Raw genomic sequence first — 14,277 nt, 5'->3', positions numbered from 1 at the left:
AAGGGAGTCTATTTTTGGAACTGAGAAAAGATGTTGAACAACAAAGCTATTCTAATGGCGTCTGTGATGAATAATGCATTTAATTATGTGTTCTACGAAAGTCTCTTTGAAATGATGAAATCGTCAAGGAATTTCTTTGTCCTGTGAGGAAAATGTTAAACACGGGTGCTGGTTGCTAGAGAGACTTTTACATTTTCTTGCCCTGTCACCTCAGTTCATCAGCGCTGATCTCTGCTATTCATCATTAAGTTTTGACTCCTCATCATACCCAGTAAATGTCACTTAATCAATCAAATGATTCATTGACAGGCCTGTGGTGGGCTGTGCAACCAGCACTAAGGATGATGGTGTCGGCAGATGTTGGACTCAGCCAATTCATTAGCCATTATGGTGAAATGTGCCACACCAGCTGAGACAGGGACACTGCACCTTCCTCTCACAGATGCTACCTATCATCTGGACAGGCAAACTGGCTTCGGCTAACCTTTCCTTCCGCTCTCTCCTACTTTTTCAGTCTCTGCCCTTCTCCTCCAGCCCTTTCTAAGTGTATTCCCCTCCTCTTGTTTGGGGGAGAAAGTTGCAGAGGCTGCGGTGAATGTTAATAACGTAGGAGAGAGCTGAGTCACTGCAGGAGGTGCATTGCGCTGTGGACCGGATGGCGAGTCATTTGGGAAGTGGGGTGGATCGGGCCAATGGTATGAGAAACGTGTGTCATTTTAAGCTTGAGCAAGGCCATAACTCTACTAAAACAGGGATAAGAGAGGAGAGGAGAGAAGGAGTGTAGTACACTATGATGCAATAGCTTCTTAAAAAGACACCTGTAAAGGTATTACAACTGAAAAGACAAAACATCTGTCAAGGTTTGATGTGCCATTGGCTAATACAACTTTCAAATTCAGCTGGGTGCACATGCTGAGAAAAATCAACGAGTAGAGAGAAGGCACAGACAGGAAGAAAGAGGGGGGAGTAAAAAAGATAAAAGAGGGAGATTACAGGAGTGCAGCGGGGATCTGAGTGATGGGGTGATGTGAAGGACAAAGCAGTGGAGAGGAAATTGACTTGTTACCTTCAATGATGTGTTTTCTGTTGAGGCCTCTCTCTGTCTCTGCTCTGCAACAGGAGGGAAAGAAATGCATGTCAAGGGCAGATCATTAAACATGCCAAACAAGAGCCTGCATAACAAACTACCTACAGATCACTGAAGAGAACTACACCCACTTGACGCTCTGCAGTGTGTCCACAGCTATAGAGCAAACTGTGCAGTGTGTCTGTGCAGTGGACAAACACACAGGGCTTATTGTCACTGTCTGTCCTGTTTACCAGTGACTTGCCAATGGCCTCCCAGTTAGCACGGCGTTGGTGATTTGCAGGTGAAAATATATCTAGGCTTAAAATGGACGATCACTTCTATTGCAACATTTAGAGAGAAATATTATACTTTTAACTTCATCTTAACATCTATATATATACAGTTACTAGTAGTTTTTACACGTTTTTATGCTAAATACAGATAATATAACACATTGCTAAATATTACACTACCTAAAACATATATAATTCCTTGTATAGTAGGTCTTCATAGTATAGTAGTTTGATGTAGCACCACGTAGACCGTCTACAGTGCAACAAGCTATAAACACAAACTTTACATCACCTTATAAAGTTGTTATGGAGAACACATTAGCAAACAATTGCCTATTTATACATCCAGCAGGTACGGAACAACATTAGCATTCATTTGGAGTCGTGTTTCTGGCCACCTGACACATGTAAGTCCAATATTCACTCTCCGTTTAGATCTGTTTTGGTCTCCACCAACTCTTGAGGGAAATATCTGGCTCAGTAGCTGCTAAATACTCCACTATGTTAGTTGCTAACTTTGTCAGTTTGACATGTAATGGTGAGCATGTAGTATAGTGGGCTTATCAGGGCTCTGAAAACAGCTGCTGGTTCGTCTGTAAATGTTGCTGATAAGAGGGGTGAGAGTCAAAAAAACAAAACAGTCACCAAAACAGTGAAGTTGAGGGCTGTAAAACCAAAACACCTGCAAATCTCCAAAACCGTGCTTACTGTGCTTCAGTGATTTGTCAGTAGCCTCACCTGTGTTTACTCTGCCACTTTCAGATTTTACCCATGCATACATTTTGCTTTTCCACTTTATTCCTTTCTTTTCTTTCAGCTCCAGTGTTTCTCTGTTTGTTCAGTATTTATTCTATTCTATTTGTCATTGCTTCATTTCACACTTTCTCGTTCTGCCTCCCTCCATCCTGCAGTGTTCCAGCCTGCTTAGGTTTATAATAATGTATTACAAACACAAAACACCCTCCACCTTCTTATCATGTCTTCTTACCTTTTGTGCAAAATGTGCAGACGTGCAATGGAGAGTAAAGTGAGCAAATATCTACTGTGTGTTTGGGTGATGAGATGCTTGACAGGCCGCTCAGGCACTCTCACAGCTCGCGCAGCGGGGGGTTAAGTAGTTGTTCTTTAAATCCATCCGACATGGAGACTGATTTGGTACCTTGGCGATAGATGAGGTAAGAGGATGAGCTTAAATAAAATTTACATAATCACACCTGGGCTCAGTCACACGGGGGGAGCTCGGAGTAGAGCCGCTGCTCCTCCACGTCGAGAGGAGCCAGCTGAGGTGGCTAGGGCATCTGATCCGGATGCCTCCTGGACGCCTCCCTCGGGAGGTGTTCTGGGCATGTCCCACCGGGAGGCGGCCCCGGGGAAGACCCAGGACACGCTGGAGGGACTATGTCTCTCGGCTGGCCTGGGAACGCCTCGGGATCCCCCCGGAGGAGCTGGAGGAAGTGTCTGGGGCGAAGGAAGTCTGGGAGTCTCTGCTTAGACTGCTGCCCCCGCGACCCGGCCCCGGATAAGCGGAAGAAGATGGATGGATGGATGGACACCTGGGCCCTACTCTACTGATCTACATCAGATACTTAAAAAGAGAACCAGACGGCGAAGGCGGATGTACTTCTGGATCTTTTATTTCCGTCAGTGCGAGCCTGAAAACTTTTAGAAACAGAGGGAATGTAACTAATTCAGAGTGAGAGCAGAATACTTCAGCATGACAGAAGAAGCAGATCTGACTCTTGGCAGTTTCGCAAGATGGCTGAGGAAGGGGATGAAGGGAAGCAAGAGGGGTTGAGAACATGGCCATGTTGTCATTTGTTTGAGTGTGTCCTCCATGTCTGTGTGCCTGTAGGTTTTTCCAAAATGTTTGATCCCATGACACGCTCTGTAGCTGGAGGCGAATGTTTTAACGTGTAGCCTGTTGTTGGTGAGATAGCCCAAACATCTGAGGATGAAAACGCACATGCTGGACACATACACACATACACACGCTTGCATGCACACACACTTACTTTCCTCCCCAGTAGAGCTTTGTGGTGATCACCAGGCTGGATCTCCTGAGGGATGACAGACAGATACATCAAAAGGCCATAAAAAGGACTTTAAAATTGTTCTCAAAAAGATGTGTGTGTGTCAGCATGTCCAGGCCTGCATGTGTGCATGACTGCATGTGTGTGTATCTATCATATTTATTTTGTTTAGAATGATAGAAGTGTCCTCCAGTGACCTTCTATCCTGCAGTGTGAAGTGGCAGATGGGCTGCGCTCCTTTTTCAAACATGTAATTTATCTAGTATGAAGAATCAAAGAGGGACTCTTTTCTCTGAACTCTAACAAGCTCCCACTCTATAAAATCCCCCATGCTTGAATTATCAATAATTTAAACATATCTAGAGTTGAGGTGAAGGCAGGCAGAGAGTGGCATGAGCTGCTGAGAAGGGTGATACACATAACTGAGTCTTATCACTGCAGTGTGGCAGTGCATGCAGTATAGATGTATGAAACTGATATTTTCAGTGGTGCAGATACAAGTTCACACTCACCTGTTTGCTATTTCAACTGTGAGCCATAGACATGAGCAAATTGTATGTTTTAACATGGTTATATATATATATATAGACTGAACTTGCACAGACAAACATGGTTACATTTCTAGATAATGAATTGATTTCATGGGTAGGTAGGGAGATTTCAGTGAATTAGCATTTATTTACAAACTTCCAGTTAAGATACATGAGATGGATGCACATTCTGCACCTTCCACCACCTCAACTCACCACGTACAATGCTTGAAAGCAGACATACATGCTTGAAAGTAGACATACATGAACATATTAAGCAAAAGCATCTTGCACACATACACCATGTTGCCAAAATTGTTGGGCTGTTTTTAATGGTTTGGTCTAGGCCCCTTCATTCCAATAAAGGGAGATTTTAATGCTTTAACATACAATAATATTTTACATCAGTCGTTCCCAGTCAGGGTCAGGACCCCCCAAGGGGTCTGAACATAAATCTGAGGGATTACAGGATAATTGAAGAAATGAGAAAGAAAACACATTTAAGTTAAACAAAATTAAGATCATTTTCAGCCATGCTAGCAGCATGGCTCAAAGTGGGTCAGTCGGTTGCTCCATCACTTTGTTCCAGACTAAAATATCTAACTATTGGTTGGAGCGGTACAAAATTTGCTCAGACATTCATGGTCTCTAGATGATGAATCCTAATTACTTTTGGAGATCCACAGACTTTTCCTCTAGTGCCGCCAGCAGGTTGACATTTTTGTTTTTTATTGAATTATCTTGACAAATACTGGATGGATTGCAATGACATTTGGTACAGACATTCATGGCTACCAGAGGATGAATTGTAATAACTTTGATCCTTTGACCTAGCACTATCATCAGTTCAAAATGTCAGTTTGTCGAATACTTTGGTTTATAGACATTCCCATCGGCCTCAGCTGTACTTTATTTTTAGTGCTAACTAACATATGTTAGTGTGCTAACACAGCAAACTAATGTGGTGAATGTGGTAAACATTATACCTGCTAATTATTAACATGTTAGCATTGTCATTGTGAGAATGTTAGCATGCTGATGTAAGCATTTAAAACACCACCTAAGTACAGCTTCACAGAGATGCTAGCATGTAGACTCGGTTTTTTTTTTCAAATTTGTTTTTGCTGAAATACTGGATACTTTTACCGCTTTAGGCTGTAAAAACCCTTCAAATGAAACAAAAACTTAACCTTCACAATGTCCGGACTAAGGCTATAACAAGTGATGATGGGTCAGAAGTAGACATTGCTTCATTTTAAGTTACAAGCTAAAAAGGATCGGGACAACTGTGTTAGACAATAGTGTGCTTCCACCTTTGTGGTAATAGTTTCCTGAAGGCCCTTTCCTGTCCCAACATGACAGTGCCCCCATGCACAAAGCAAGGTCCATAAAGAAATGGTTTTCTGAGTAGAAGAACTTGACAGGCTTACACCGAGCCCTGACCTCAACCTCATTCAACACCATTGGGATACATTGTAACACCAACTGTGAGCCAGGCTTTATTACCCAAAATCAGTGCCTGACCTCACTAATGCTCTTGTAGCAAAATGGGAACAAATCCCTGCAGTCTTGTGGATGTATCTTTGGAATAAGATACAAACATATGGGTACATATCTTGTTTGCCTGTACACATTTGGCCATGTAGTGTATGCGCACATACACAATCTAAAACCTATTAGTGGAAAACATAATGAATCTGAACAGACTGCACTTTACCTCCAGCACTTTTTCTTGATAATGTTTCCCAGAATTATCTCTGCTCTGTAAAGTAAAAAATACAAAAGGAGATGATGAGATTAGAGGGCTGCCATTTCTCGAAGAGCATGTAAGTGTGACTGTTATCTGCCACACATCTACAGCATGAATACCTGATTAAAAATCAGAACAGTACAAGATAAAGGATTAATGTCTCTTGTATGCCTGAATTTCACCAGCAACCTTGAAATTAATATTTATCCATATTCAGCTACAGGATGTCCCGCATTATTCACCCAGACAATGTCCAGGCCTATAAAGTTAGATTGAGCTGTGAACATAATGGGGAGCCTCCAGTGATGAATAAGATTATGTAAATCACTTTAGAGTCACGGCTACCTTTCATTTTTGGCCTCCTCAGGTGAATAATTCCAGGTCTGGGGCTAAACCCGATATAATACAATTACAATTTTTCCTCTGTTTGTAGTGGAAAAGTACTGTTTAAAGGCATAACTGCTCTTTTCATAAACTGATGTTCTTGTGTTGTGTGAGTTGATATCTTTTCTCGTGTGACTCAGCTCTTAGAAATGCATCCATGACTTTGAGAGGCCTGATGTTCTAGCATAATGTCACAATATACTCATGTTTGCGAGTTCTTTATTACAGAAATTCCCACCACAGCTGACGAGACCAGAGAGGTGGTCTGTGGATGTGCGATAGATAACAAATCGGAGACGTCACTCACTTCCCCCCGGAGTAGACCTCAGCCGTATCAAACAGGTTGACCCCGCTCTCATAGGCAATAGTCATCAGCTGCTCCGCCACCTGAAACAGACAAGAAAGGTTTCCCCTCATGGACATTAGTATGGCATAATACACGACTATAAATATTACCCAAATTACACTTCAAAAGGATCGGCCGGGAAATTCCCTGAAGAAGCTTAAGGAGAGTAAATCTGTTTGCCGCTAAGATACACATCACCAGGAAAACTACGGGCTGCTTTTTGATTGAAGTTGTTTACTGCTCAGTATATTTCTCAGACTATTTTGACCTAGTTTCTGTGCCTGCAGTTAATTCAGAGCCGTACATGAGAAGGCCAATTTTGTCATGATGACTTTCTCTTTCTGTACTCGGCTCCTGTTTTGTTTTGGTGAGTTTGTTTGTGTCTCTCTGTGTGTCATTTAGTCCCAGTGGTCATCAGGCAGTGATGAGCTGTCTCCAATACAGTGCTTTCCCCCTTCAAAGTCGGATCAAAGCACTGGAGGAGGTCTTCTGCTTAATAACTTGTGACAGGGAGGAATAAGACCTGACCACTTGGCCTTGGCAGAGTCAACAAGGAGTTAACAGCCTGCTGTGACATTGGGAAATTGATACTGGAATAATTACTGATTTTATTATCGAGAAAAACCTTGATTTTATGTTTTTAACTGAAACTTCGTTAAATGACAACAATAGTGCAGCAGCCCTTATCAAATCAGCTCCACCAAACTTCCATTTTATCAGTGAGGCTAGAGTGTAGGGAGATGGAGTAGCCACTTTACTGAATAATGTTTACCAGTGCAAACAGTTGTCATATGAGAAGTTTGACTCTTTTGAATATGTTGCACTTCAGTTGAGATCCTCCTGCAAAGCAAGATTAGTAACCATCTACAGGCCCCTAAAATATAGTGCACACTTTTTTGATGACTTTACCAAACTGCTGTCTGCCGTGTGTAGTGATTTTAACTGTGTTGTTAGTGGGTGATTTAAAAAATTCATATTGATATTCTGATGGCAGTGCTAAAGAACTTTTGAACATCCTGGACAACATTGGACTTTCCCAGCATGTGATGGTTTCAACACATAATAAGGGACATATTTTGGATCTGATCCTTACTGTGTTTTCTTTAAAATGACCATCTCTCCAGACCCATATCAAACCTACCTTTTTTAGGAAAGATCATTGAAAAGGTTGTTTTTCAGCAACTTAACGCTTTCCTGGTGCAAAACAATTTTTTAATGCTTTTCATTCTGGATTTCAACAACATCACAGCACTGAGACTGCACTTTTTAAAGTTTTAAACAACATTCTTCTGAGCAGTGACACATCAAGAATCTACAAGTAATCAAGTATTACTCAAGTATTACTGGACCTCAGTGCTGCATACGACACAGTTGACCATAACACACAGATTAGAAAAATGGGTGGGACTCTCTGCCACTGTGCTAAATTGGTTCAATTCGTGTTTACAAGATAGGGACTACTTTGTGTCAATTGGTAATTATGAATCTGAGCGAACAAAAATCATATGTGGAGTTCCTCAAAGGTCCATTCTCAGGCCTCTTCTATTCAATATCTACATGTTCCCCCTCAGATTATAGAACACTATAACATCTCCTACCATACTTATGCAGATGACACACAACTCTACAGCAAGTGTAAGGGACTACAGTCCCTTACACTTGCTGCGTAAGTGTATTGAACATATCAAGGAGTGGATGTGCCAGAACTTTCTACAACTGAACACAGAAAAAACTGAAATTATTGTTTTTGGCTCAAAACAAGAGAGATTAAAAGCCAGTGCTCACCTTGAAACCATGACAATAAAATCTACAAAATCAAGTCAGAGATCTTGGTGTAGTTGGATTCGGACTTAAATTTCAACAACCACATAAAGACAATAAAAAAATCAGTACTATCAACTTAAAAACATAGCAAGAACTAAAGGATTTCTGGATAAACAAGATACAAAAAAACGCTTCCTAACTTAATTTAAATCAGGGCTTAAAACATTATTGTTTACTGCGGCTTTCCAATAATTCAGATATATAATTTCATTTTATTCTGTAACTATTTACTTGCTTTTGTTTTATTGACTTTTGAATGTAATTTCTTTTTAATCCATAACTATTTAATTGGCTTATTTTCTCCTTTTGTTTAATTGTCTTTTAAACGTAACTTTAATGTTTTCTTAATGTCTTATTTTTAATGTATTCTGTTCTTAACAACTAACAAATCTGTGTGCTTTTTATTGTTTGTTTCATTGTTTTTATTGTTCTTATTGTGTTTTTTTTGTCTGTTTGCTTTTATTGTTTTTATTCTATGTGCTCCTGCTTGCTTGGTTTTGTTGTTTTTTGAATTAGTTTTTTGTGCTTTTGCCTGTGTTTTCTGTAAAGCACTTTGGGTTGCCTTTGGGTATGAAATGTGCTATATAAATAAATTTGCCTTGCCCTGCCTTGCCTACTGTGCTCTGCTCACTCTCACACCATTTTGTATCCTCTTACACTAAATTCCTCCCATGGGGGCTACAAATTGGGTTTAGTAAACAGTCACAACTGCTCACTAGTTGTATTTGTGGGGTCTAAAATTATGAAAGCCATCACCTGCTCATGAGCTGTGATGGCTGAATGATGGATTTGACATAACGTCTTACCTCATCAGAGATCTGACCTCCAAATGTTACCCATGTGCCTGTTGAAGGAAACATCAAAGTCAAAGGTTTGGAACAAACAAAAAACAACGCTTTTGCATGCATTTTATCTTTTGCATGTAAAACCACACTTGCAAGTCATTTTAGTCGTGCATTAATTATTACTTTGGCATTTTGGTATGGACACATGATAAAACGCCCCTGTACTAAAGCCATCACAGCTAAATGTCAGGGTTGAATGTTGATAGCTCGAAAAAGAAAAGGTTCACTGCCATATGAGTTCCATGTGGACAAAGACAATCTCACAAAAACAAAGTAAGCACACATACTAAATGCACTCAGGTGAGGGGAGATAACGAGACACGGGTGAAACTAATCAGGGCATGGCAGATCATCAAAAATGGCAGGAAAAGCAAACAAAGACAGGAAGTAAACCTACCAGACACATGAGGGGGAAAGAGCAGTTCAAAACAAAACAGGAAATAATATACATAATCCCTCAAACCATGACAGCCTGCCACAGTGTCTTTTTAGATATTACCACTGGAGGGTGCCAACGTTTGAAATTCTAAAATTCTATGCATAGCAGCTTTATGTGTTTTGTGTTTTTTTCTGTGAGGGAATTCTTGCATATGCGTACATTATGTTAATGTTTATGTGAGTGTAGCAGAACCATCATACTGCCCAGGTCCCTCTCACAACCATCCATTATTAAGCAGAGAGAGCAAATAAAGCAAGAGCAAACAAAAGAATAATTAAAATATTTATAATATAATATATATAATATATAGATAATTAACAAACTGAATGGAGGACACTGACTGTAGTGAGGAGCTGGGTTATATAGGTGAGTGGAGTGGCCGATTACGTGCAGGTGTGCGATGGGTGACAGGTGCTGGGAATTAATACTCAGGTGAGGGAGTGCAGAGTGAAGGGGAGTGACTGGAGAGAACAAGACAGACTGTGACACAAACTTGATAAAATTACATTTTATCCCGTTTTCCTCAGGAAACTCCTTCAGGTCAGGAGTCTTTGTTGATATTTGTCTTGTTTTCAAAATGTTTGCCTTTTTAACATCTTGCAGATGTCAAAGGTCCAGTGTGTAAAATTTAGGAGGAGCTATTGGCAGAAATGGAATATAATATTTATAAGTATGTTTTTATTAGTGTATAATCACCTGAAAATAAGAATTGTTGTGTTTTCATTTCCTTAGAATAAGCCGTTTATATCTACATAGGGAGCGGGTCCCCTTCCATGGAGGCCGCCATGTTGCACCGCCATGTTTCTACAGTAGCCCAGAACAGACAAACAAAACCCTAGCTCTAGATAGGGCCTTTCGCGTTTTCCGTGAGTTTTGCTGCCACCGTAGTTTCTCATACATGCTTGGAATGGGAGGGTGAGGGGAGTGGTATTCAATTGGTTAGAATCTGCAATTTCACTGCTAGATGCACACACTGGACCTTTAAATAGATTAAGTTTAGCCTTTTACGCTAACTTAGTGTAACGTTACAGTTTTGTTGAACAATGAGCATTGTCTCTGTCAATACAATAAAATAAATAAACTTGCACAGACTGAACAGATGTACAATATTTTTTGCATATACTGTAGATAGAAGCAGTTCCAGGCTCTGTTCTGTTGCCTGATCCTGTCACATGCTGCTTGTTAGTCATCTCCCACAAATAAGAAATAATGCAGAAGCTGGTGTAGCCAACTGCACCAGAAGTGTAGCAGCAGATTGGTGTAGGCTCAGCCTGATTTTTCTAAGCTGACAATGGTCAAGTAAAAAAAAAATAATCTATCACATTATTGTCTGCTGTCCAATAAAAAAAACGAATATACAGTCGAGGAAGTGAAACACAGAAACCCACATAGAAACAAATGCTAAATTGACCAGTTTTGTCTGTTTCCTTGTTCAACTCTATGGAGGACAGGTGTTGGAATTAATCATTGTATTGCTAGAGCAAACAAATTAGAGTGCAGCTCTCTGGTGACAGACACTTGGGCTCCTGTTCATGTTTTATTCTTTACTTCCTCATTTTCCTCTCAACATTTTAAAAGCTCAAGTTCCCCTCTGGGAAGCATGTTTTATTCTTTGTCTTAACCAAAAATGACTTTCCTCATTCTTTTCTTTAAGCCGAGCAGGTGCAGATAGATAGGCAGCACCTGCCATCTGTCAAAAGCTAAAAGTGGCTTGATAAGTAATAGCCGTATTGAAGCTATCAATAAACACCCCTGTATCTGGGGTCAGATTTTGTCTCAGGTCATGTGAGGTCCTCTTACAGTTGCCACACACAAGTGAACACGCACATGCACAGACTGCAATGATTCAACCCGTTCTCATTCCCAGGGCGTCATATACCGACGTTTTGTTATGCCCCTCTGCATTATATAGAGGTACCCTTTAGTATCTGTAGGAGAAGCCTTCAGAAACTACTTGATTAGGTAGTGGGAAGTCATGTGACTTCTAAGTCATGTGTTGGTTAGGTTTAGGCAATAAAACTACTTGGATACGGGACACATACCACCGGCCTTCTGGGTGAAAGTTCTGTGTTTGTGCCATCCATTCTCCCCATCATCTCCACAGGCTAACTTTCTCGCTCTTTATGTCGCTCATTACACTGCGTCATCAGACTTCCTTAAGGCTTTCTGCCTTGTGACATTTTTATACTTGAGTTTTTGTATGGATTAAAGAAATGATATAACGCGTTAATTAGGGAGCTTTAGAGGTGCTGGTAGGTAGATCTTTGTGCTAAGATAAGCTAACTGACTGCTAGCGGTAGCTCTTTACTTCGCATACAAATGTGAGAGAGGTACTAATCTTCTCATCTAAGTCTCAAGAAAGCAAAAAAGCGTATTTCCCCAAAATGTTGAACTATTCTACGATAACGATAAAACACAGAAACCCACATACCTTATATACAAAATTTTCTTTTTCTTTCCTCTACTGAAAGCCTGTACAAGAAGGAATCAATGTTTTTCTCGAGGGCACTAACACTTGGCTGAGGCTTGCCAATATAATGAAGCTCGAAACTATTTCCTTGAAGTTCAATGATGGTTCCCTATTCACTATTCCTCCCTGCTGCTGAATGTGTTGTGGCTAAATCTTTAAATAAAAAATCACTACAGCGATGATTAACTAACTCATTCACAGATTTTCTATCATTAGACATGCTTCAGTATCTGCTGGGCCTGGGCAGCACTGCAACATTCCTTTGTTTTGTTAAGTTATTTTGTCTTCAGAGACACACCCCCCTTCAAGCGACTTGGCACACACATGCTGCAACACAGTATGTACACACGTGCACATAGAAAGATATGGCCAGCACAAACACACAAGAGATTTTCTAAATTAATCAGTCCTATCAAGATGAATGAGAGTGTTTACCCTCTGGTGTGAATTGTATATGTGTGATAATTGAGCAACTTGTTTGTTGAAACCAGTACTATTCATTAAATATTAACAGCAAAAATATTAACACTCTGCAAACAGCTTTGTGTTGACTCTCATGAGTCTCCATACGTATGAAAGATGCAGTTTAGAATATGGTGAAATGATATGAAATATAAAAGACTATCCCCATCTACTTGGCTCTTTTGCTGGCTCCACATTCTCTCTACACACATACACACAGACAGATGAGTTGGGTTTGCACTAAGATGCTTATGAAATTTGCCTCTAATGCTAATTAAACATACTCACCAAGCCCCAGACAGGAGACACGCAACCCAGATTTCCCCAGGTTCCTATGAAGAAAAACAGAGCATGATTAACAAAACCAGTGTTGTTCAGGCTAAAGATGTCATCAGTCAAATGTGATTGCAATTACTATCCTGTATTTTGCTCTGGGTGCACAAAGATTTTCAGCCTAAACAAAGCCAAAATCTATGTTGTTTCCACATCATAACTTGAGAGAGACTGAAATTAAATAACATTTGGAGCTTATAATATCTGCAAAAAAACAGAAATAAATTATAATTACAGTATGCAGGGTTTAATAATAACAATCGCTGGTAGCCTCCCATGTTTTCTTCAAGAGGAGAATCACTGAATGTGAGGGTCACCCTTGCACCCCTGCAAACATGAATCAGAATTGAGAGATTACAGGGGGAGGACAGTTGATTTATTCCACCAATGTGAACCCCACCTTGTCTGGAAGAAGAGGCCTCTCTAAAAACCCTGAAAAATATTCTACTAATTTTTAATTGAATTACTGTTTGAACGGCAGCAGTGGGAAGTTTGGTACACTACTTTTTGAGTGTTGCCCTTCGTCCCCTCTCCTCACTCAATTACCTCTTCTTATACTCAGAGCCTTCGACATCATCTTACAGCAGGGATCACTTCAGTCCTCAGGCTTTTTACTGTTATTGTATTCCCCACAGAATGCAGACAACCATGCTCGCTCTTCAAGCACAGAGGTTGTATCACATCAGATTTTTTCGAGATAACTTCTCACACATGCACACTTTCTCTGCTTCCTTAACGTATCCCGCTACCTATTAACGCAGCAACAGTACACCTCCTGATATATGTTTCCTCGATAACAGTTCATTTACATCCAGCTGATCTGCGGCAATGTAAAACAGCACTTTCAACTCTCATTAACACCATGGAAGATAAACTAAGACATCAGAGTCCATGCCACCCTCGACTCAGAGTCTCAGCCCTCCACTTCACATCTAGTTTTGCAATCTGTGCCACATCAAGTCCAACTGAGAGGGGAACTCATGTCGCGCCAGTGTTTTATGACTTAACACAGGAACAGCAAGAGCAGACTGTTCTCCCTCCAGCCACCAAAGGTGTCTTCCCACAGTGTGACTGTGGGTGAAAGAAAACTGTGACAAGGGGATTGACAGTCCTGCAAAGGCAGCCACGGTCATCTGATAGAGCAAATGATTCGGAGCAAACGCTGTGAAATTGAGACATATTAGTTTGACAGACTCATCAAGGCCACATGAACACACAAAGCCACTATCACAAAAGCAGCACACTTCATTTTAAGAGGAGAATATGTCCAAAAACATATTTCTTGTCACAGAAACAACCTCCAATTATGGTCTGGGGATTGTGCCTTCTGCTCGGTTTTGTTGGCATTTACTCATTACAACAAATGAGGCCGCAAAAAATGCCTGCAGTCGTTTTCTCGTGCCTGAAAACTAATGACCATTGCCTGTCAAAATGAAGGCGGACTAATCCGTGCCTGTGCTATCTAACCATGCCCTCAGCCAGTTCAATTAGGTGTTCAACAT

General features: G+C 40.6%; 1 protein-coding gene across 8 annotated transcripts in view; it reads right to left on the bottom strand.

Moving 5' to 3' along the window:
* kcnab1b (potassium voltage-gated channel subfamily A regulatory beta subunit 1b) overlaps window positions 1-14,277 on the bottom strand; it is a 43,547-nt gene that overhangs the window by 11,653 nt on the left and 17,617 nt on the right. For 7 of the 8 annotated variants that reach the window (XM_044219287.1, XM_044219288.1, XM_044219292.1 and 4 more), the window contains 6 exons: window positions 12,731-12,774; window positions 9,033-9,070; window positions 6,364-6,443; window positions 5,640-5,684; window positions 3,375-3,419; window positions 1,067-1,110 (listed from right to left, as the gene is read on the bottom strand). In XM_044219287.1, coding sequence (XP_044075222.1) covers window positions 1,067-1,110; window positions 3,375-3,419; window positions 5,640-5,684; window positions 6,364-6,443; window positions 9,033-9,070; window positions 12,731-12,774 — 296 coding nt within the window. The remainder of the gene's footprint in view (window positions 1-1,066; window positions 1,111-3,374; window positions 3,420-5,639; window positions 5,685-6,363; window positions 6,444-9,032; window positions 9,071-12,730; window positions 12,775-14,277) is intronic. The other variant, XM_044219293.1, reaches the window with a different exon arrangement.

The sequence above is a fragment of the Siniperca chuatsi genome, linkage group LG13 (assembly GCF_020085105.1).
Source record: "Siniperca chuatsi isolate FFG_IHB_CAS linkage group LG13, ASM2008510v1, whole genome shotgun sequence".
Lineage (NCBI taxonomy): Eukaryota > Metazoa > Chordata > Actinopteri > Centrarchiformes > Sinipercidae > Siniperca > Siniperca chuatsi.
This window is presented reverse-complemented; position numbering and strand designations above follow the sequence as displayed.